At 46.9% G+C, this 24,832-nt stretch overlaps 2 protein-coding genes across 2 annotated transcripts; both read left to right on the top strand.

Moving 5' to 3' along the window:
- The first annotated feature begins 1,533 nt into the window (after positions 1 to 1,533).
- Positions 1,534 to 19,387, top strand: LOC138242639 (uncharacterized). The gene is made up of 9 exons (XM_069198190.1): positions 1,534 to 1,675; positions 4,824 to 4,876; positions 5,040 to 5,375; positions 5,830 to 6,108; positions 6,521 to 6,616; positions 7,009 to 7,122; positions 14,555 to 15,044; positions 18,058 to 18,117; positions 19,303 to 19,387. Exons 2-9 carry the CDS (start codon positions 4,834 to 4,836, stop codon positions 19,385 to 19,387), a joined length of 1,503 nt encoding a protein of 500 aa, XP_069054291.1. The 5' UTR covers positions 1,534 to 1,675; positions 4,824 to 4,833.
- On the top strand, positions 19,256 to 21,361 carry LOC138242983 (butyrophilin-like protein 9). The gene is made up of 4 exons (XM_069198450.1): positions 19,256 to 19,475; positions 20,213 to 20,265; positions 20,387 to 20,719; positions 20,985 to 21,361. Exons 2-4 carry the CDS (start codon positions 20,223 to 20,225, stop codon positions 21,335 to 21,337), a joined length of 729 nt encoding a protein of 242 aa, XP_069054551.1. The 5' UTR covers positions 19,256 to 19,475; positions 20,213 to 20,222; the 3' UTR covers positions 21,338 to 21,361.
- The last annotated feature ends 3,471 nt before the right edge of the window (positions 21,362 to 24,832 follow it).

The following is a 24,832-nucleotide window of genomic DNA, read 5'->3' as shown; positions in this document are numbered from 1 at the left end:
TCAGATTATTAGCCCTATACAATTTCTTGCATGAGGACTTGTCTTTTCGCAAAGTCGTCAGAGCGCAGGGTCTGCCATTGTACAGCGCCCCTGGAGTAGTTGGGGTTAAGGGCCTTGCTCAGGGGCCCAACGGAGTAGGATTCCTCTGCCAATTGCGGGATTCGAACCGGCAAACAGAGCCACCACTCCGCTCTAAACTCATGGCGACAGCTAGATTTGAACACCCGACCTTAGGGTTACAAGTCAGTCACGTAAACCATCATGCCACCAATACAGTCAACCTTCCACCTTATAAGCACTGCAGATGGGAGACGCATAAGACAATTCTGTATTGTGACTGTGATATCTGCCCAGTCTTAATACCAGATTAAGTAATAAATAAATGTCTTCCATATTCCATTTTGGAAAAACGTCACGTAATATCAAGTTTGAGCGACTGGGTTCGTATGACGTGACGTCACATCTGCCGTCTTCCCGGAAGCGAGGGACACCAGGTCGCCGTCGTGTTAAGTAACTGGCGGCGCAGCGGTTGAGCTCAACACGTTTTTCGCTGAAAGTGTTGGATATATGTCGTTTAACTACATAAGAGAAAAATGTTCTATCGCTTACCCCAGACCGCCAAAGAAAATAGAGAAACGAGTGAGTTTTAGGTTACCTCGCACTCGTTTTAAAAATTACTTTCACTTTCGGTTGAGCGTGACCTCCATTGACACATCGAGCGCTTGATTCGGAGGGATCAAAGGTAAAACGTTTTCCTTTCTCTTGTACCGCGGTGAAGTTGGCTCATTTCGGAACGTCAATACCGTTTTTAATAAATGTCCTAGGTATATGGAAAAGCTTGCGTTGTGATTTGTGAGTCTCAGAGAGGTTTGTTTTCAGAGCCTTCACTTCGGCTAATTCGACAGGAAGTTATGAATTACAGTAACACACAGGCCTGCGGAGTTTCTAGAGATCTCTGACTCCTCACAGTGTGAAGTTCGACAGCACTGCTCTCTCTGAGCCACTGGGGTTAGAAACTACAGTAACACACAGACCTGCAGGTTTATAGAGATCTCTGAATCCTCACAGTGTGAATATCAACAGCACTGCTGTCTCTGAGCCACTGGGGTCAGAAACTACAGTAACACACAGACCTGCGGGGTTTATAGAGATCTCTGAATCCTCACAGTGTGAATATCAACAGCACTGCTGTCTCTGAGCCACTGGGGTCAGAAACTACAGTAACACACAGGCCTGCAGGGTTTATAAAGATCTCTGAATCCTCACAGTGTGAATATCAACAGCACTGATCTCTCTTCTAGGTCTGCACACACCCTCTACATACTTGTTTGCTACATAGATACAAGAATTGTAGTGAATATGGCTGCACCTGTGTTAAAAGCTGAAATCACTGTTCTTTGTGTTTTTTAATTGGGGAGTGCTAAGGATCTTGCTCCCAGCCTGGTAGTATCCCTGTATCTCCCGGCTTGTCTTGTAGTGGAGTTCCTCATCACAGAGTCTGTTCAGATCTTCTATTTGAGGCCTCTTTGTCTTTTCGCTTACCCCAGACCGCCAAAGAAAATAGAGAAACGAGTGAGTTTTAGGTTACCTCGCACTCGTTTTAAAAATTACTTTCACTTTCGGTTGAGCGTGACCTCCATTGACGCATCGAGCGCTTGATTCGGAGGGATCAAAGGTAAAACGTTTTCCTTTCTCTTGTACCGCGGTGAAGTTGGCTCATTTCGGAACGTCAATACCGTTTTTAATAAATGTCCTAGGTATATGGAAAAGCTTGCGTTGTGATTTGTGAGTCTCAGAGAGGTTTGTTTTCAGAGCCTTCACTTCGGCTAATTCGACAGGAAGTTATGAATTACAGTAACACACAGGCCTGCGGAGTTTCTAGAGATCTCTGACTCCTCACAGTGTGAATTTCGACAGCACTGCTCTCTCTGAGCCACTGGGGTTAGAAACTACAGTAACACACAGACCTGCAGGGTTTATAGAGATCTCTGAATCCTCACAGTGTGAATATCAACAGCACTGCTCTCTCTGAGCCACTGGGGTTAGAAACTACAGTAACACACAGGCCTCCAGGGTTTATAAAGATCTCTGAATCCTCACAGTGTGAATATCAACAGCACTGATCTCTCTTCTAGGTCTGCACACACCCTCTACATACTTGTTTGCTACATAGATACAAGAATTGTAGTGAATATGGCTGCACCTGTGTTAAAAGCTGAAATCACTGTTCTTTGTGTTTTTTAATTGGGGAGTGCTAAGGATCTTGCTCCCAGCCTGGTAGTATCCCTGTATCTCCCGGCTTGTCTTGTAGTGGAGTTCCTCATCACAGAGTCTGTTCAGATCTTCTATTTGAGGCCTCTTTGTCTTTTTGAACTGGTTTGATCCCGGTGCAGTTCAGTGAGGTTCAGGACTGTGCTGGCTGTGCAGGTGTGTTTGCTGGACTGGGGCAGGAGACAGGCTGGCTGCACTCCCAGTTTGCAGTGAAGGTGATGATGGATATTCCCCAGAACCCCTCACACTGGGCCAGGGCACCTGGGTAGACCACAGAACAGCTCCAGAATAAACTCATGAGCCCAGAGAGACGAGATAGGTTTCCCAGAAACTTTATTTAGAGACTGGAATACAAAGTGAATTCATTCTGAAAAATCTGAAAGTCTTCCTCCTGTGCACTGCTGTCCGCCATGACACCTGGAAAATAGAGAGAGACAAGTTCAGGGTCAACCGTTGTCGTTCTGAGTGCGGTTTTCTGTCCCCGGTTTTTTAAACATCACATTCCAGAAACCTTTAACTGTCCCAGATGGGGACACCCGCCTTGCAGGCAGGGATCGCACAGCATAAACCCCTTAACAAATTTGTTCATTATCCTACATGTACGTCTTATTATATATATATAAAGCCCGGTGGCTTTTGAATTAGCTTCATCTCGATAATCGCAAGATTTAAGACCTGATTATGTCCTCATGAAAAAAAAAATCAACTTTAAACTTTATGAGCCATCGCTGAAATAAAGGATTCAATAACAGAGCCACACAGGCTGCATTTGTAAGCCGCGTTTTTAACAGCGTGAAGTCCCTCGGTAGAGCTGTGTTCTTAGGACAGGAAACTGGAAACTCCCCTCTGTGAGACGGGTTTATTTCTACTCTGCTTTCTCTTGTTCTTTCATTTTTTCCTCTAACATCGTAAGCTGATGGTGGATGTGCTTGTTTTTTAAATGGGTTGGTAAATATGTGCTAAATCTTGAAACCAGAAATTGAAGATAAAAGGAGGTTTATTCGTGGTTGTCCGAGTTGAGGGTGTGGTTTATTATCGTTCCAAAGCTCAGTGCAACTCAGTCGATGGGTATTAAAAGTCCTACTTAAATCGTGAGCTGATGGTGGATGAGCTCGTTTTTTTGAAGGATAGGAATGAGTAGATTAGGAAAAAGGATTGGAAAAATATCAGAGTGTTTGGAAAGCCTGGTGAGCACTGCTGGCTCAGTCATCAAGAAGGGAAAGCTCTTTCACACCACCCAGACCGTGCCTGGAAAAGGCTGTTGCTCGAAACTCAGCCTCTGAACAAGGAGCAAGTTGTGAGTGTAACATAGCGGTTCTGCGCGGATTCGTGCCCTCCGCCACCCGTTCCGTCCCGCAACACCTGGGGCGCGAACCTGGGTCTCCGGCGTAACGCAACAGGGCACCAAGTGCGTGAGCCAAAGGAGACCTCCCCCAGCCCAGGCAGCTGAGGACCCTGCTACGCGCAGTGAGGGCGCTGATGTCACCACACCAGCTCCGCTACATGAGCCATACCGCTGAGAGGCCAGTAGTCACTCTGACAGACCTGAGGAGCTCAGGGGCTCAGAGTGGAGTCAAGGTGCGTCAGTCGACGATATCCTGAACTCTTTCGGCATAACGCCGGTCAGTATGAGAGGGTTGTAAGAAAAAAACCATTGCTCAGAAAGAACCGTCTTACAGTCTCTCTGGAGCTTGCAACACAAGCGTGATTGAGCTAGGATTTGGGAAAAGGGTCTGCACCTGGATGAGACCAAGATAGAGCTTTTTGGACCCAAATTCAAAGAGCTGTGTGTGACGCTAGGCTGACCAGTCCATGTCCCTGCAGTGATGCGTGACAGAGGCAGCATCATGCACTGGGGGGGGACTGTTTCAGTCTGCTGAGGATCCGACGCTTGGGAGCAGGTCGGTGATGCCACATTCAGGGTTGGAGCAGCATGGGTGTGTGGCTCAAGAAAGACAAGCTGAATGTCCTCGAGTGGACCAGTCAATAAAAGTCAAAGTCCCCACCTCAACCCCAGCCAGAATCTGGGGTCCTCAGGCGCTGTCCCATAACCGTGAGTGAGCATCTTTCCTAACCAGTGTGCTGAGCTCGTACACACCTCCTGTGCCCTGTGAGACTGTGTGGGGTCTGAATACGTCTGCAAGCACTATATTTCAGTTTTTGACTTTTCGATATTTGGCAGCAGATTTGGCAACTGCTTATTCTGTTTGCCATCCCCATTCTGACTGGAAAAAGATGTGCGAGTATATTTTGTAATCCAGCAACTTTTGTAAACGTATAAAGGGTTTGGATATCGTTGCAAGGCACTGTGGATGAAAATAAATGTGTGCACGTACTTGGCTGTTATAGTGTTGAAAGAACTTATTGAACATTATTATAACTTCCTTTTTTTATTTGTAGAATTTACTCCTTGTTGCTGGATCCTGGTGTCTTTTCATTATTTTACAAATAACTTTACTTTGATTTTTTCCTAACTGATTATTTAAACCACGTTGGACACTGATTTTCTTTTTAGCTTTAATTCCCTCACTCATATTGCAATCGTATTGCAGGTCCCTCAACATGAAGGTCCTGGTTGTTGTCTTGATGGTGTTTTGCTCTCAAGGTAAGAGATCACAGTTGTTGTGTGAAGTTGCTTGTGAAGAAATGCTGTCCACAAGCAGTTAGTCACGTCCAGAGTGCTGTGTCTCACTGTTGTTTGTTTTAAGGGAGCTGATGTCTGACTTGTGTTTCTGAGTCTCTCTCTGTCTCTGTCCTCTGTCTCCCAGTGTGCTCTGCTCTCGACCCTGTGACTGGGATCTATGGGGACACAGTCTTTCTTCCCTGTGATGGGAGCTCCTACAGACACATTCCTGAGGAGAGAAAGATTATACATTGGGAGACTGCCGACCGCCACGTGGTGGATTTCTACAGAGGACGAATCCAAACTTACAATGGGTTTGAGAACAGAGCTGAGCTGTCCAGAGAGAGGATCAGACATGGAGATTTCTCCCTGATCCTTCATAATGTGAAATTCTCAGATGAAGATACCTACGAGTGTCGAACTGTGGATGAAAATGGCTACAGGAAATTCCTCGGAGATGTGAAGCTCACATCAGTTATAGGTAATCTCCTTTTCCTTCCTTGTGATCCGAGCAGTTTGAGGAAATCGGTTCTGTAAGAGAAAGGATCCCTACAGCTGTTTTTCCTCTTTTATATTTGGGCATATCTGATTTTTCTTCTACATTTCTTTTATCCCAAACCACAGAAAAGGGTTGTTGCTAAATTTTAGCTCATTATAATGGCCGGGGCTCAACTCAGACGGTGTCGGGTTACGTTGCTGAATTCTCTATTCAGGAGAGTCTGGGAATTTTGGGAGAACACTGCGTTTTTCCTATTGTTGCTGACTGATCATTTGTCAATGCATGAGGAGAACATCAGTCTCTACTGTGGAGACCCTCTCAGTGTCCCTCTGTGCACACAGCAGGCTGTAGATGTGGTTCAGGCCTCAGGGAGGAGAGTCTCTCAGGCTGATAATTTGCTGAATGAATCAGTCTTACTCTGTACCTTGAATTTCAGCTCGATCAGAAGTCCTCACCCTGCTATCCGGAGACAATCTAACTCTCCCACTCCACACTGCTGAGCGAGTGGAGGTGCTGTTTAATCCTGGAGGATCTGCCCAGTCTCCCAGAGTCTTCCTGAGCAGCGCAGGGCTCCCTGGCCCCGGGTACGAGCAGAGAGTGTCGGTGCAGTACAGCACTCTGACACTGCGATCCCTCACACCAGCTGACCAGGGCAACTACACAGTGAAGGACCTTCGGGGAAACATCATCAGCACTGTGATCGTCACTGTGGGAGGTGAGTCTTTAGTACAGGAAAAACTATGAGTTAAACTCATCTTCATCTAAAGTAAATGTCTTCTATCATTCAATCTCAGTAGACAAAATCAAGCAACTGCATGAATAAAATTGACTTGAGATTAGCCCTCTGCTCCAGCTGTTTCAGTGCTGATTTTCTTCTGTAGTGTGAAACCATCTGCTGCTGTTTCAGATATGAGAGTGAGACTGTCTTGTTTTCCAGCCCCTCTCATGGCGTCTCTCGGGTTCTGAGCTGCAATTAGAGATGTTTCAGGATGTGATTCTTGACAACAAGATCCCTTACTGATGTAGAAAGCTCTGTGTCTCAGACGCCGGCTGCTGGATATTTTTCATTTTGCTTTTCTAGGTTTGTTTATGTTGAATTGCCTCTGTTCTTGTTTTTTTTTTTTCAGACGCAATGACCATGTCATGGCCTGCAATTGTTGGAATCACTGTTGCAGTGTTGGTTGTGCTGATGTGCTGTATTGGGTGTGTTAAGTGGTGTTGTTGTGAGGACTTGTGACCACTGTCCGGTCAGCTGAAAGAGCAAGATTGTTAATAACCGTAAAGAAAACGGACACCTTGAGGAATCTGAAAAGCTCACTGATGTGTGCAGAATCAAAAGCATCTGATATTTGAGAAAAAAAAAACGGTGGGGTTACAGGCGTCTTACAAAAACGGAGCACGGACCAGTTTTACACATTTTTGTTTCTCACCATCACCTTGGGATATTTTGGACACATTTGGGTAGTTTCTGATCCAAATTCTGCTTGATGGTGCCCTCCGGGGTGGATAGGAATAAACCAGCACACAGCCCAGCAGAGACACAGCAACAGACACAAGACAGGAAACTGTCAGTGCAAGTCTGTTGTCAAATTCTCCACCTTCCTCCTGAGCCCAGCGTTTGTGCTGCAGACGAGACAGAGGGGGCTTGAGCTCATGGAAACATCTGTGGTCGTCATGCTGAACATCGCTCTGAAGCTCTGGTCCGGAGCCAAGCTCAGCCTGCGGTCGGGTCAGTGCTGCACAGAGCCCTTGATCTGCTCACTGGGGTACAGTCCAGGGCTCGTTAGCTTGGATGAGCAATCAGACAGGACGTTTTAAGAAATATACTGATGGGGGGAAAAAGAAGTGCAACATTTTCGGGAATGAGAATACTATAGTTATTGTAGTTAAGGTGGGGAGCTGCGTCAGCATGCGTAGGCTGCAAAGGAGCAAGACAAGAAGATAAGACAACTTTTCGGCTCACACCTGAAGAAGGCTCCACAGCCGAAACGTTGTGTTTTCTTTCTTCTCTTTTCAGCACCGGAAGAAACCTGTTACTTGCAGCCTCCTATAGTTATAGCTTGTCAATTTGTTTTTAGCCCTCTGACCAGCAGTACAGCTTGTGCAGTGAGGCATTGCAACTTGCCAATCACACGAAAGCTCGTTAGGTGCACTTTTACCCAACGAGGTCCAGGTGGAACAATGCCTGATCAGGTCACCTTTAAAAAGGCCTTAATTCAAAGCTGAGGTCACTACAAGAAAAAGGCCACACTTAGTCAGTTTGCTGTGCATTCCATAATGCCTCGAATGTCACCAGAAGCAAGGGAGAGGGCCATTGGCATGCTGCAGGCAGGCATGTCATGTGCCAGCGTTGCCAGACACTATGGAGTAAGCCGCTCCACTGTGTCCTGACTGCAGAGAACGTTTCAGCAGACGGGCAGGACAGATGATCCGGTCATCCTCGAGTGACCACACCAGAGCAGGACCGACACATCAGACTTGTCCATCTGAGAGATCGTTTCAGATCTGCCACCCATACTGCTGCTGAAACTGCCGGCAGACACAATGCCCGCATCAGTGACAGGACAGTGAGGCTCCATGCTGCTGGCCTTAGAGCAAAGCGACCTGTCAGAGGCCCTCTGCTCACACCTCCTAGACGTCGCACCCGACTGGCTTGGGCCAGACAGAGGCTGTGCTGGACTTGTCAGCAGGGTCATCAGGACCTCTCCAGCCAGTTCCATGCAGACGAGAGGGCCAGAGTATGGAGGAGGGGGTGTTGCGTTTCTTTTTTCCATCAGTATATAATGTCGTTTGTCTGTGTAAAAATCCACCAGAGAGCTTTTTGTCAAGCAAAAGAGTAGTTTATCCACACGACAGTCAAGGACCCATTGAAATAGTTGAACATGGCCAGATTAGCAGTATTAATAATCAGTGTCCTGACCACATTCCTGGCTAGATCAGAGCTTGAACAGTCTGAGGTTCACGGTGAACAGTGCCCTCCTATATGTAAAGCACTTTCAGGTCCTTTGGAAAGGATTTCATGAGTTTAACTTAATTTTATGAATTTGGGAGATTATTAATTTAACTCCCAAAATTGAATGCACAGCAGTATTGATGTAAGTCTTATTTTCCTTCGCACATATCCAGAAGGAGGTGCGTTAGGAACATCCCTTCAGGCTGGGGGTGGTCATGTGTCCTGATACACGTCGCTCCCTCTGTTAACTCCAGACTGCGCTCCACGGTGCTGAGGGATGACCCCAGCAGGAGTCTGTGATGGTCTATGGTGTGTGCCATTCACTGACACAGTACGAAGCTCTTTGCACTCTGTCAAGTCTGACTCCACAGCGATGGTCTTCTGCTCTCCTCTCTCAAATCCTCATTCTCCTGACTTCCTCAGATCCGCCGGTCTGTCGTGCTCAATACCTCCCCCAGTTCCCTGTAGCACTAATCTTGATCTGGGATTGTACATTTTACTGACAGAGTACTTAATACTGGAGAATCGGCTCCACTGTTTTTCAGGAACCAAAACACAAGTTACCAGAAGCCTAAGTGCCTCTGTGTCCTGTGGGATTTCGGGAATAACTGAAAAATTGGAGAGAGAGAGAGCAGAAGACTGCAGAGGGAATTCACAGTATTGATGTGTCTTATTTTCATATGCACATATCTAGAAGGAAGTGTGTTAGGAACGTTCCTTTGGACGTTTTTTTTATGTTACACTCGGCACTGAATCGATCAGATCTGAGTGTTTTGAGTGTATCATTGCACTAATGCAACATCTCTATATGTCTTACTGGAAACATCACACACTCCAGGCTGGATTATGCACTGATTAGAGATTTGTTTTTTTTAAATGATGAATTGGTTTGTGCACAGGTTAATGCCAGTCATTCACAGAGTATAAATCTGGACACCTAGGAGATTTTTTTATATTGCTCAAAGAGTTTTAAAGCACTTATATAGAAGTGATTCTGGATACAAAACTCCTGAGTGTCCCAAAGTGGGAAGGTAAACAATATAATTTCTGGGATTAAAAAATATTCTTAAAAATGGTTTGCTGAATAATATGAATGGTTGCAGAAGAATCTAGACTGTATTATATGGGACTGGGAGATATACGGTGTTGCTGAGTGTCAGTAATCAAGTGGCAGTGTTTCCAGTGTAGCTTCCAACAGATTACAAGCCATGATGCGATTTCCCCTGTAGTGTGGTAAAAAAGTACCCATTGGGTGTGTACCTACTAGGGTTTTTGTAATTTTATATGTTTTCGGTACATGTTTTCATGTCTTGTGCCCTGTGGTTGAGCTTTCATATGAATTTCATGGTTTTGTGGTTTTGCGTTGATGGGATTTTTGTCTATGGGGTGTCACATCCACACTGATACAGTTGCTGCTGTACAAACTGAGTGTGGAAAATGTTCAGTGTTGACAGTTGGAATGAAGGGATGTACAGGGCTTGTACTGAGGGGTTTGGGGCGTTTTGAAGTGTCAGATACATGTGGCTTTCAAATCTGGCATGGGTTCAAATCTGACCTTCAGCTGTCTAGATGTTTTGTTTTATCTATGTATTTGTGAATTTTTCTTTGTATAGATTTATGTAATGTTGTTAATTGTGAGATGTGTCTATTGGAGCCATATGAACCAGAGGGATTTTAGCTCTGTGGGTTTGTGCAGTATTTACATGAAGTTTTCTTGTCAGTTGTGAGATTTCAGATCGGGGCTTTGACTAGGCCTGTTTATAAAAGCAGGTCAAGGTTCATGCTGCAGCTTGTCTGTTGGGGGCCTGTGGGGCCCTCGTCTCCAGGAGGGAGAGAGGGGGTGTGCAGCAGATCTGCTATCGTCCAGTCTCGGGGAGGAGTGGAAAGCTGAAACCGGCAGATTCACTTGTGGCTTCATTCAGTAGGAGTTTGTTCAGTTCCATTGCAGGTTTCAGCTTTCCAGACCTTTCCTCCTCTTCTCCCCACGTTGGGGCTCATTCCCGCCTGCTAAATGCCCTTCTCCTCCCTGCTCCTGCTTTTGTCCTGTGCCTTATTGATCTGCTGCTTGCCCTGAGCTGTGAAATGAGCCTTTACCTTTTCCTGTGGAGCCTGTACAGGCTCCCCACTGGAATGGCTTCAATAAATGTGCCATGTATGTGAGTGTTATTCATGGCACAGCCTAGGTGCATAGGAAGCTATTGTGTGGGCAGTGGGAGTGGGGAGCAAAACTCAGCCGTGTGGTTGAAGCCGATACCCTGGCTTCTCTTCAGACACAGCTGCAGAAAAGTCAGGGCAGGAAGCTCTTCTTTACACTAAGGGTGGTGGGGGTGGGGAACAAGCTGCCCAGCCCGAATCATCAATGAGCCATTAACTACCAATATCCTCTTCCTGTTGGTGGCCTTACTTTTATTCTTCAAGTGCTGTCATTGTGTTGGGTGCTGGCAGTATGAGGGAACTGTGACTGTTACAGGAGGCCATGTCCCAGTTCTGAGAGAAAGAATGTTGCTTTAATATGGAGACGTGATCAAATTCAGATTCAGAGGAGAAGAAGATGCAATAAACCAAGTTGTAAATTTTTATCACAAAGCAGACACTTAAAATATGTTCCAGATCATGCAATACTGCTGCTGTGATATTCCAGATACTTTTTCCCCAAACCTGAGACTGAGCAGGACAGTCTTCGTTCAAAAGAGAACTGGTGTCAGTAAGCGATAAAGGTTCTGTTTGAAACCCTTTTTGTAAAAGATTTTAATTTTTCAATAAAAGGGGGGGAAAAGACACAAGGGGCTTGTTTGTCCTTTGTCTTTGAAAGGCGTTCTTATTTCAGAAGCTTTGAGTCCCAGTTTTCTGATCTCTCTGTGGGAGCCTGAGAGCCGCTGTCCCTTCAGATTCAGACAGATGCTGTTCCTTGTCCCCGAGCCAAGAAGAGTCGGTCCCTGGGAGATCTGGGCCTCGGAGCCTGTTCTGTATTCGAACCCCGGCACGCAGGGGCCAGAGACGGTCTCCCTGAAATCTCGGTGGTCTTGACCTCCGTGAAGAGAGCGGGCGTGGTCCTCTTGTCCAGACACCTCTCCAGGGAAGTGAAGGAGATTCCCCTGCAGGTCAGTGTGGTGGTAAGATGGATCCTGGGTTTCCGAGTGTAGTGGGATCACAGGACACCAGTCCCTCACAGGACACTCACACACTCACAATTGAAACCTGGGCCCCGGTGCTATTTATACTGACCCATGGGCATCTGGTTAGATTCCAAATGTCAGAAATAACTTAATGAACACAAACACATGAAAGGTTTTCTGAAAACTTTATTCAGAGTTGGAAAGTCGTGAAATACAAAGCACTTTCATTCCTCTCTGCACTCTCACCTTCCTCACCTGCGCTACAACACCTCCAGCCCACAGTCTTCCTCCTGTCCACTGCTCACTGCCAGGAGCTCAGCGGTCTTCCTTCTGTCCACTGCTGCACAGGCCTGCACTCCTGGGCCAGGAGCTCAGCGGTCTTCCTCCTGTCCACTGCTGGACAGGCCTCCTCTCCTGGGCCAGGAGCTCAGCGGTTAGCACAGCCACAGTCACCTCCTCCCAGCCTGTCCCGGGACACCATGACACCTGGAAAACAGAGAAAAGGTCAGGGTCAGGAACAGCTGGGAAACTCTGAAATGTATTTGGTGATGTGGGGTACCACCACCCAAACCAACACAAGACCAGAGACCGAGAGGCAGAGGCCATCTGGCCAGTCTGGTCCACTAGTGAGCAGTTAAGTGACCTCATCCAGCTGCTTCCTGCGATTAAAAAATCTCCATTAAAAGCTAATTGACAACATTAATAAGACCATAATATCCCACAACAGCGTAATACAATAACTTAGGATCTGCAAAGGTCCCCAGTTGAAGGTGCAGCTCGTATCTCCCAGTCCAGTTCAACACTCGGTGCTGACGTCAGCTGCATGAAGACGGACAGTTGGTTGTGATGTTTAGTCAAACATATCGGTGGGTCACAGCCGTCACAGCTGAGCAGGCAGCTCTAGATCCCAGGGAGAAGAGCAGCAGCAGTCAAACGCTGGAGTGGGTCACTGTGCTGTCTGTAGGGGGAACCCAGCTTCCTCATCAACTGGAGCTTCAGAAACATGTTTAGGAAAAAAAAAACAGCTTCTACAATTTTTTGATCCTCCCATGCTGCTCTTTTGCACTATCCAACATTAATATACACTGCTTTTTTTCTGCTTAACAAAATAAAAATTACAATACAAACAAGAGTACGTATAACAATTCAAGACAAAAAGATCGTCGGGGGTAAATATTACTACATCAATTCAAGTTATGAAAAAAGGTTAAATAAAAATAATGTCCGCACCGCTCTCATATTTTTTGCACTTCAAAATAGGCTGCAAATACCCCCTTACGTCCATTTTAAAATACTCAAGCAAAGGGGTCTTCCCAGACCACTTCATTTTATGTATATAATAACGTGCCATCAGAATAATTCAAGGTATTACAAACGCAATTTTAATATCGTTTTCGTTGGGGCTGAAACATAACATAGCATCTTTTTTCCCTCAAAACAAATGTCACTATTGGTTTTCCTTTTTTTATATAAGTCTGCAATTTAGTCCAGAAACTTTTTACCCTAGGACATAACCAAAACAAATGCTGAATAGTTTCAGGGCTATTGTCACAAAAAACACATTTGTCATCTATATTGATTTTAAATCACTGGGTAACAAGAGTCTTAACTGGGTAAATTCGATTAATTATTTTGTATGATAATAGACACTGCTGCAACACATCGTGGAGTGACACCAGCTGCTGTGAGAGCTTTCTGACTGGAGGGGAAGGGAGTGTGGTCAGTCTCTTGCAGGGGATCATTCGTGCTGTAGGAGTGACTGGAGGGGAAGGGAGTGTGGTCAGTCTCTTGCAGGGGGTCATTCGTGCTGTAGGAGTGACTGGAGGGGAAGGGAGTGTGGTCAGTCTCTTGCAGGGGGTCATTCGTGCTGTAGGAGTGACTGGAGGGGAAGGGAGTGTGGTCAGTCTCTTGCACGGGGTCATTCGTGCTGTAGGAGTGACTGGAGGGGAAGGGAGTGTGGTCAGTCTTGCAGGGGGTAATTCGTGCTGTAGGAGTGACTGGAGGGGAAGGGAGTGTGGTCAGTCTCTTGCACGGGGTCATTCGTGCTGTAGGAGTGACTGGAGGGGAAGGGAGTGTGGTCAGTCTCTTGCAGGGGGTCATTCGTGCTGTAGGAGTGACTGGAGGGGAAGGTAGGGTGCTCAGTGTCTTGCAGGGGATCATTCGTGCTGTAGGAGTGACTGGAGGAGAAGGGAGTGTGGTCAGTCTCTTGCAGGGGATCATTCGTGCTGTAGGAGTGACTGGAGGAGAAGGGGGGGTGCTCAGTCTCTTGCAGGGGATCATTCGTGCTGTAGGAGTGACTGGAGGAGAAGGGAGTGTGGTCAGTCTCTTGCAGGGGGTTCATTCATGCTGTTGGGTGACTGAACCCTCTTCATTTCCGTAATCCGCTGTGGTCTATCTGCTGCCTGTCAGAGCCAAAAAGCAAGAGCACACAGACATATTGTAACGAATGCGGGTTCGGTGAGGACGAACACAGAGACACTCAGACTTGCGGAGTTATAAACGGCGCTGTATTTCTTTCTCCGTTATCACCTGCCAGCAGCACTGCACTCTCCCGACCAGCCGAGAGAGAGCGAGAGAGAGTTTCCATCACCCACAGCGACAGACAAAAACCCAGCACAATACTTGTTTCTGTTGATGATGTAAATGTCCGACACAAATTTGATACAGTTCCAGAAAACAATAACAAATTGCAAAGATAATTCAAACGATAACAATGAGATCTCTAAAGATAAGTATGTGGAACATTCAGGGTCTGGGCTCGTCAGCATTTGGGCTGAAGAGCACTGATCCTGAATTTATCAAGGATGTAAAGGAGACAGACATCATGATCCTACAGGAGACATGGTGTCGGGGAGACTTGGCTACCCACTGTCCCCCAGGCTACAAGGAGATCATGGTGCCCTCTGTCAAAAAACCCCAAATCACCCGGGGCAGAGACTCTGGGGGGATCATTGTGTGGTACAGAGCGGAGCTCAGTCACTCCATACAATTAGTAAAGAAAGAAGAGTCACGAGTTTGGCTTAAAATCAAAAGAAATACCATCTGTACAGAAAACTAGGTTTTCCTGTGTGCTGTCTACATCCCGCCCTCAGAATCCCCCTACTACAGTGAGGGAATTCTCCCCAGTCTCCACACGGAGATTGGTCACTTCCAGGGCCAGGGAAACGTGCTGCTCTGTGGTGACCTCAACGCACGAACAGGCACACTGGCAGACTTCACCAGCACACAGGGAAACACTCACATATTCGGACAATCCCCTCTGTACCACACACCGGTCACCTCACACAGGTGCAGCCATGACACCACGGTCAACAGCACCGGGCGCAAGCTGCTGCAGCTCTGTCAAGGGCTGGGCCTGTACATCGTCAACGGCAGGACTAGAGGGGACTCTCTAGGCAGGTTCACCTACAGCTCAGCTCTGGGCAGCAGTGTGGTGGACTACGCCATCACCGACCTGGACCCCTCCTGTATCAGTGCCTTCACTGTCAGGCCACAAACTCCCCTCTCCGACCACAGCCAGATCACACTCTACATGAAGAGAACACACCAGCACAGAGACACACTGACACAGCCCAGCCAGCTGTATGACCTCAACCAGGCATACAGATGGGACACAGACAGCCTAGACAGATACCAAACTGCACTGGGCCATGACGAAATTCAGACACTGATGGACACATTCCTAAACACTCCGTATCAAACCAACAAATTAGGCATAAACTTGGCCACACAAAAACTAAATCACCTATTCCACAAACTAGCATCAAAATCTAAGCTAAAAACAACTACATCAAAAAACTACCAAAAAACAAAAGCAAAAGAAAAGTGGTTTGATACGGAGTGCAAAAACATCAGAAATGCACTACGAAAAGTCTCAAATGAAAAACACAGACAACCACACAACACAGATCTGCGACTCAGGTACTGTGACATGGTAAAACTTTACAAACACACGCTGAAAAAGAAAAGAAACACATACATAGACAAACAACTTGCAGAAATTGAGGAGTCACTAAATCAGAATTGTTTCTGGGAGAAGTGGAACAACTTAAACAAATCAAAACCAGAAGAATTGGCCATCCAAAATGGAACAATCTGGCAAACATACTTTGAAAATCTCTATGAAAAGCTCCCAAATACAAATCAATCAGACCAAAACACCATTTATGAAAAACTCAAAATTTTGGAATTGGCTATCAAAGACAACCAAAACCCCTTAGACTCCCCAATCACTGAGCAGGAGCTACTGGACAAACTCCAGGCCCTCAGACCACACAAAGCCTGTGGCAATGATGGAGTCATAAATGAGATGCTGAGACACAGCAGCCCAAAGTTGCAACAAGCCCTGCTCAAACTCCTCAATCTCATCATGACAGCTGGATGTTTCCCCGAGGCCTGGAACCAAGGACTGATCACGCCCATCTATAAGAGTGGAGATAAACTCGATCCCAACAACTACCGGGGCATCTGTGTGAACAGTAACCTGGGGAAGGTATTCTGCAGTATCCTAAATACACGAATACTGGCCTTCCTTACCGAACACAATGTCCTGAGTAAAAGTCAGATTGGCTTCTTGCCAGATCACCGCACATCTGATCACATTTACACCCTACACACACTGATAGACAAACACGTCCACCAAAAACACAAAGGAAAATTTTTTGCCTGCTTTGTCGATTTCAAAAAAGCATTTGACTCGATTTGGCATGAGAGATTGTTTTATAAACTACTCCAAAGTTGCATAGGGGGCAAAGTGTACGACATAATTAAATCAATGTATTCAGAGAGCAAATGTGCAGTGAAAATTGGAAACAAAAGGACTAAATTCTTCACCCAAGGCCGCGGGGTGAGACAGGGCTGCAGCCTGAGCCCAACACTGTTCAATATCTATATCAATGAATTAGCAGGAATGTTGGAGCAGTCTGCAGCTCCTGGTCTTACACTACACGACACAGAAATCAAGTTCCTGCTCTACGCAGATGACCTGGTCCTGCTGTCGCCCACAGAACAGGGGCTGCAGCAGAACCTGGCACTGCTGGAGCAGTACTGTCAGACCTGGGCACTGACAGTCAATCTGGACAAGACCAGAGTTATGGTTTTCCAGAAGAAAGCCAGACCTCAGGGAAACAGGTACAAATTCACACTGAACAACAACACATTGGAGCACACATCCAGCTACACATATCTCGGTCTCACCATCAGCTCTTCCAGGAGTTTTGACCTGGCAGTGAAGGCACTGAGGGAGAAGGCACTCAGGGCTTTCTACGCAATAAGAAGGAGGCTCTTCAACATCAACCCACCAACGAGAATCTGGCTCCAAATATTTGAAAGTGTAATCCAACCCATTGCCCTATACGGCAGTGAAGTGTGGGGTCCCCTCACAGACCAGGATTACACCCAATGGGACAAACACCCCACAGAAACTCTGCACATGGAGATCTGTAGAATCATCCTCCGTGTGCAGAGAAAAACTCCTAACAACGGGTGCAGGGCCGAATTAGGCCAGTACCCACTATTGATAAACATACAGAAAAGAATATTAAAGTATTGGCTACACCTAAAAAACAGTGACCAAAATTCCTACCACCACAAAGCCCTGCTGAGCCAAGAGCTGAGCCCAAAACAGAGCCCCCTGAGCCAGCTGGTCCTGAGGCTCACCGACCTGAGCCACACCAACACTAACCAGCCTCAGGACAGCACTGCTAGAGCACCACAACCCAGACTCAACCACATCACAGCACAGATCAAACAGCAATATCTCACACACTGGGACACACACACACAAACACAACATAAACTGGAATGCTACAGAACCTTAAACAGACAATACACACTAGCTGAATATTTGACCAAAATAAAAAATAACAAACAGAAACAGACCCTGACGAAGTACAGGCTCAGTGACCACAACCTGGCCATAGAAACTGGGCGACACAGGCAGACCTGGCTGCCCAGAGAGGACAGGCTGTGCTCCCACTGCCAGCAGGGAGAAATAGAGACAGAGGTGCACTTCCTACTGCACTGTGACAGATACTCTGGGATTAGAGAAACATTCTTCCCGAAATTCAGAAATCTAATCCCAGAGTTCCCACACCTGCCAAAACCACAACAGGTCCCAATCCTACTGGGAGAGGGAGGAGGGAACTCAGTTGATCTGGCAGCCCAGTATGTGATCTCCTGTCACAGCCTGAGGAACAGTGAGTCCGTCTCCCAATAATGCTCCAGCCGCCTACAGTATATGTCGATATTATATAATATGTCTTTGTTGTAAATGTCTGTAACATGTCTGTAGATTTTATTTTACTTCTATTTTTTGTTTTGTTCTATGTTAATTTTATTATTTTTATTTGCTTTGGCAACACTGATTGTACCCATCGGTCATGCTAATAAAGCACCTTGAATTGAATTGAATTGAATTGAGTTTCCCCACACTAGACAGCGAGCGAGTCCGGTGTAATCCTCGCTTCATCTCGGCTCACAAAGTCGTTCTTCCAGCTCCTGGTTTTCGAAAGCTGTTCACGGTTCTCACTCCAGAAAAAGACTACTTTTTTTATCTGGGCTCTCCTTTCCGGTTAATTTTTTTTCCCTCTTAAAGGAAAAAGGGCATCACCCGTCTGTTCTTCACTTTTGCTCACTTGCTCAAAGGCGATTTGCGGTAAGTAACCTTTTAAAGCTGAAAAAAGGTTTGTAAAGAACTTGAAGTTTAAATGGGGGATGTGGTCTCGGCCCCCACGGAAAACTAATCTATAGACACTTGGTGTGTTTTAGATATATATACACCGGTTTTGTTTCTGCTTGTCTAAATGGAATTTAAATCCGATTTTTAAAGGAAAGGGACAGATTTTTTACAAGCTACACAGCAATCAAAAAGAAGCCACTGAGGTTTAATCCATATTAAATGTCCACAGGAAATCTCCAATCTGACTTTTGCTTCTACTGTAGTTTCTTGCCAACCCGGCGACACAGTGCAGCCCTTATCATGCTGCCCGACGGAGACGTGTGTCCTAATTAAAAGAAAATGCAGTTTTTAAACCCCGTAACGCCAGAGACCTCAGTGCACCACTCAACATCAACGTTTCCTTTATTACAATGTTTATAATTTTTACAATAATTGTAAATTTTTACAATTGTGAATTCCTCTGGCTGTGAAGTGTCTATTAATGTATATAGTTCACTATTCTGTCTCCTTTTTTGGTGTTTAGATAGATAAGACTTTATTGATATTTATTGTTTAAATAAAAACTTAATTTTAACAAAAATAATTCAGCACAGGAGTAAACCTTTCCTTAGTCAAAATAGCGGGGGGCGAGTCAAGTAGAGAACCACGGTTTCCTGCCTCGTTTTTTTAAAAGAATCATTGAAGAAACCCGTAAAAGTACTTTACAGGCAGTTAAAGCATGAATATCTTGACAAATGAGCCACATGGACCCCCCGAAAATAAAGAGGAGCCAGTTAGACAAACGTGCTTAGTGAAGCACAGCGATTACGCTTTTGTTTTTATAGAGAGACTAACATCGCCATTAAGTCCATACATTAAAAAAAAACCCAACGGCAAACTATGTAGGAGACATACATAGGACAGAGATATACAAACCACTCCTATTGTACCCACCCCTTAGGACACTTAACTGCAAAACACCTTTTTAAGCTTGTTCTTTCCCTCCCCTTCCTTAAGCCTTAAAGCTGATTGGCGCGTCCTGTACCACATTGAGTGGTTAGCCTGGGGGGTATTTAATGTTTCCCTGCGGCTCCTGGGCCTGAGATTGTTAGTTCAGCGCCAGTGGTGCGATGACAGAGTCACAGTGCTTTACTCCAGTACCCGGCCGGTCTCTGGGCTCAGGAAGGTGAGTCGAGGTCTGTCCCGGGTGCGAAACTTCAGCGAAGAAGATTCCCATCGCTTTACACGAATAACCAACCAGGGGTGAGGACATAGCGCCCGGCTGCCAGCCTGCTGTACCCCGGACCAGCAGATATCTCTGCAAACCCTCCCGAGGTGTTCTTCTGATTTCGTAGGTAAGAGCCGTAAACCCAAAGTAATGAGGTGCTTTTTTTAAAAGGTCTGAAGTTTCGTTTACCGCTGTTACCGTTTCAGTTTAAGGATTCAGCGTGTAGTTTTGTTGTGAAGTGTGTATTCAGGGGCTGCGGGTTGTCACAGACGAAGACAGACCCTCGTTTGTGAATTGTGTCGAGTCGCTGGGTGAAAAGTGTGTTGTAGTAATATGAGAGATCATTCTGTTGTTTAAACGTGAGGTTAGAAAATAAACTTTAGAAAGGAGCTCCTCCCCTGGGCTGTAAGTGACTGCCCCCCCCCCCCCCCCCACTCGGCTGTGAGTGCCGGAAGTTGCCCAGTGCTTTTATGGGAGTTGTAGTTCGTAAAGGCAGCTGTGAACAGCTGTACCCAGTTCTAAAACCCGGCTCCCCTTAAGACAAGGTTACACATGCAATCGCAAAAAGATAAGAAGCCCTCTGTTGTTCTGCGGTAAGCAGGCTCAGCTGTACCAGCATTAAACTTATTTTACGGTGTTATGAGCGGGGAAGAGATCCGAGAGCTGTTGCTCCTCTGTCGCCGGTCAGTTCACACTTAGCCGAAATTCGTCTTCCATCAAAGCAGAGCGAGTTTAGGCGCTCTACAGCCCGGGGTCAAGAAAGCATTTTATCAAGGAGTAGCTTTCATCTGAAAGCTCTTCAGGTGAGAAGTTTATTCCGTGAAACTGTCGTATCAGTGCAGTGTTCTTGCAATCTTACTGCAGGTCCCTCATCATGAAGGTCCTGGGTATCGTACTGACAGTGTTTTACTCTCAAGGTAAGAGATCAGAGTTGTCGCTCGCCTGTGAAGAAATGCTGTCCACAAGCAGGTACAGTCTCACTGTTGTGTGTTTTAAGGGAGCTGAAGTGTCTCTCTGTCTCTGTCCTCTGTCTCCCAGTGTGCTCTGCTCTCCTCCCTGTGTCTGGGCTCTATGGGGATACAGTCGCTCTGCCCTGTGATGGGAGCTCCTACAGACATATTCCCGAGGAGAGAAAGATTATCCAGTGGCAGACTGCCGACCACCATGTGCTGGAGTTCTACAGTGGCCAAATCCACACTTACCCAGGGTTCGAGAACAGAGCTGAGCTGTCCAGAGAGAGGATCAGAGATGGAGCTTTCTCCCTGATCCTTCATAACGTGACATTCTCGGATCAGGATATCTACGAGTGTCGATTTGTGGATGACAAGAGCAAGAGAAAATTCCTGGGAGATGTGAAGCTCACAGTTCTAGGTAATCTTTTTCTTTGTTGCGATCTGAACACTCGGTTGTGTACAGGACAGTGATCCATGACTCCTGACAACTAACCGGACCTATGGTTGTTAGTCCTCTTTGTTCTCTAGGGTGCAACAGCATCTGTTTGCATTTTTTTTCTTCCAAACTCCTTCTTCATCCCAAGATCATGGCTGATATTTTCACCTGATTCTGGCCATGACTGAGGGGGAATTCTGGGACAAAACCATGTGACTGACTGATCACTTGTCACATCTTCCTGTAGGACACGAGGACAACATCGGTCTCTCCTGGGGAGAACCCCTCAGTGTCCCTCTGCGCACACAGCAGGCTGTAGAGCTGTGGTTCAGGCCTGAGGGAGGAGAGTCTCGCAGGCTGTGCTCTGTGCTCGACAGCACTGTGACCCCAGACTCCAGCAGGCTGAAGGTTCAAGACCAGGTGCTGAAGATCTCCAGTGTGAGAGCTGAAGACGGGGGCACTTACACAGTGCAGGACTCCCAGGGGAACCCCATCAGCACTGTCCACGTCACTGTGGGAGGTGAGAGTGGGGCTCCAGTGGGGAACGTGCACAGTGTGACTCTTTCACCAGTGTCAGTCCCTGATGTGTGGGGTCAATAGGAGCTAAATGTGATTAGGTATTGATTACCTGACATTGAAGGATTTTTCATTAAGGTTCTTGAATATATTTGAACTTAAAACTCTAAATCAGTGTTGCTGTTCTGAAACTATCTTCAATCTCAAGACTTAAATGTGATCAATACTGTCTCCTCTGAGTGAGTGCAGTCTTTACAGCTGATGAATTGCTGTCTGCATCATTCTTTCACTCTGCTCCTTTCCTTGAATTTCAGCTCAATCAGTCCTCACCCTGCAGTCTGGAGACAATCTGTCTCTCCCTCTCCACTCTCCACACTGCTGCTCCAGTGGAGGTGCTGTTTGATCCTGCAGGATCTGCCCAAGTCTCCCGGAGTCTTACTGAGCAGCGCAGCGCAGGGCTCCCTGGCCCCGGGTACGAGCAGAGAGTGTGGGTGCAGGACGGCTCTCTGACACTGCGTTCCCTCACACCAGCGGATCAGGGGAGCTACACAGTGAGGGACCTTCAGGGAAAAACCATCAGCACTGCGATCGTCACTGTCACTGGGGGAGGTGAGTCTTCATTACAGGACAAACTGAGTTAAACTGATCTCCACCTGAACTTACCTGCTTATGAAGAAACAATACTTGAGCTGTTTCAGTGCTGATTTTCTCCTGTGGTTTGAAACCAATCACACAGGTCCAGTGTGTCAGCTGGTGTTTCAGAGACGGCAGTTTTCCAGCTCCTCTCCTGGTGTTTCTCGGGCTCTAAGCTGGGATGTGAAACTGGGCAGCCAGAACACTCTCTCCCAGCGGCTGCTGGATAGTTTTTCTTTTCCTTCTTGCTGTTGTAGGTTTGCTCTCTGTGTGACTGTCTCTGTTCTTGTGTTTTCAGAGATGAGCAGCGTGTCATGGCCTGTAAGTGTTGCAGTCATCACTGCAATAGTGGCTGTGCTGGACAGGGTGCTGTTGTGTGTAAGAACCAGTGGAAGATGAGAGAGGAGAGAAACATGATACCAGCTGAAAGCAACAATATTAATATCCATAAAGAAAATTGAATCCTTGAGGTATCTGAGAGGCTCAGTGATGCTGTGTCCCTGCGCATGGAGGAAGACGATGGTATAGGAAGTGAGATTGTTCCAGTGGTTAAACTCCATTATACTCCAGTTCCCGGTGGATCCAGTTCTCCCAGTGTTACTGCAGGAATCCCTTCAGGCACAGTTTTTGTGAAAGCAGAAGAGAGACTCGGGATATCCATCTGAGGAGGATGATGGTGAGCTGCCTCCTGCAGGTGAAGAAGAATCGACAGTCCTGGAGCTCAGTGGAGAGTCGACCCCAGCTGATCCTGAAGACCAGTCAAATCTGGAAGAGGCTCTGCTGTCTGATGGAGGAGATCAGTGACCTGACCATCACTGCCAGTGTAGCCGGCCAAGTTACTGGTGCAGCTGTCGGACATCCCCGTCAGACAGTGCAGGAAGCCAGACCGGCCTTTGCACAGTAAACTTGAGCTCCTTCCACATTTCAGCGCAATAGAACTAAGTTTTTATTCCCTCACAGCTTGTGTACATTTCAAAGACGCAGGCACTGAGACACTGCCAAGCCCAGGACGAGAGCTGCTGACGTCACAGTGGGGAGATTACTCCTCTTGTCAAGGTGAAGGGACTCCCAGCTCTCCTACTGTACTGGGGGTACAGACTGATCAGAGAGAGAGAGACCCCCTGGACCCACAGAGCTCTTCCCCACAGGAACCTCACCTTCACATGGAGGGGCCCCTCTCCTGCCTGCTGCTCCTGACCTGATCCCTGTGTCACAGAGCTGAATCAAGTCCTCACAGGAAGCCACTCTAACTGACCTCCTGCGTGGATAATGGACCAGATTCGCTGGTTTGCCTCGAACAAAACGCCGATAAAACCGGGGAAAGAGCTGAGCCGCAGGACATGATCAAAGCTGTGTGAACAAGGAGCCTGGACACTCGCGCCCCCTAGTGGCCGATCTGAACGGACTTTTCCCTCTGCAGCTGCACAGGGGATTTGAACTTAATTTGGAGGGTGATGGTGTGATTGTTGTATTTTTATCAAATATGTATAAGTATTTATATAAAATAATTATATTTGTATACAAGTTTGGAATGTAACTTCTGAAAAGGAGTTAATGTCTACTTAATTGTATTTTGTATATATTCATAACAATTATTTTATTATTTTCTCACTTTTTATTATTGATTTTACTAATGCTGACCCCCGTATTAGTGGGACCAGTATTGTAGTAAATAATGCTAGATTTTAATATCCAGGTGTGTGTACGTCTCTGTTTGCTCTGATTGGCTCCTAGTATCCATGAAGTCCTCTGGGAAGGTCCTGTCCCAGTTTGTGGCTGTTCAGGTACAGTCCAGCTGTCGGCTCAGAGTGACCTCAGGCTGCAGGGAGAGGGGCAGTTCAGGCTGTTAGGTTTCACCACCTGATTTTGCAGGTCTTGGTCCTGCAGGGGGCGCTGTGTCTACCTTGGTTGTTCCTTATCATGATCCAGGAGACGCACACACCCACAGTGTCGGTTCCCAGCCCCCCTCACAGGCACAGAACCGAACCCTTAACCGGACTCGGTACCAGGATTCACTAGAACGGCGCTCAGCTTTTCTGAGTCTTTCCCAAGTCTAGGCAGGAGAAATGTGGATTTTCGAGCAGCCTGGGAAAATGGAGGAGACCCTTTCACTCCCGAACTGCAGACAGGGGGTGTCGGACTCCAGCTCAGCCCGGGTGACCACACACACACACACACACACATTTCCTGTCCTGTCAAGCCACAGGCTGGGATGTTCTGTCTGGACCTCCGAGAACGAGCTCCACCTTCCCTGCCCCAGCGGCATGGCGATCTGCTCAGGGCTGAGGCCGGTGCTGTGTCGCTGTCTTACTCTACTTCCTGTTGGCCCACACACACCTACGCCAGCGCAGCCCCCCCCTGCCCCTTCCTGCCAGCCCACACAGACTCTCTGTCCCCTCTGCGGGCTGAGCCCCCCCCCGTCTCAACCCTGCCTCTTCAGCAGCGTGGGGACTCTCTCAGCCCGCGATCTCCCTCGGCCTGGTTTCCCGAGGGGGAGGAGAGGGCCGGGCTGGCGTTTCTGCGGAGAACAAGGTGGGCACACGCAGCTGGGCACAGCCTGTGTTTATTTCGGCTTGTACATGCTGTCTTCAGAGTCGAAACAAACACAGGGCTGAGTCACACAATTGTGTCCCACTTGTTGGTGATTCTTCACATAAAATAAAAAATTTATATCTTTATGTTTGAGAATGAAATGTGGCAAAAGGTTGAAAAGTTCAAGGGGGCCGAATACTTTCGCAAGGCACTGTAAGTGTAAGCAATTATTAGTAAGGCCCCTCAGTAGTTGAGATCTCTGTTATACCCATCTAGAAACATGCAATCAGCGTGTTATTGATGAAGCAATAGTCACAACATTATTCCACACCTCTAACCCTGCACTAGGGGGCGTGCTTCAGGCTCGGGCCAGGGTGAGAGGCGGGTTATGATGACAGTCATGCTTTCTACACC

The sequence above is a fragment of the Lepisosteus oculatus genome, chromosome 14, assembly GCF_040954835.1.
Source record: "Lepisosteus oculatus isolate fLepOcu1 chromosome 14, fLepOcu1.hap2, whole genome shotgun sequence".
NCBI lineage: Eukaryota > Metazoa > Chordata > Actinopteri > Semionotiformes > Lepisosteidae > Lepisosteus > Lepisosteus oculatus.
Note: the sequence above shows the minus strand (reverse complement) of the source record. Positions and strands in the feature narration are given on the sequence as shown.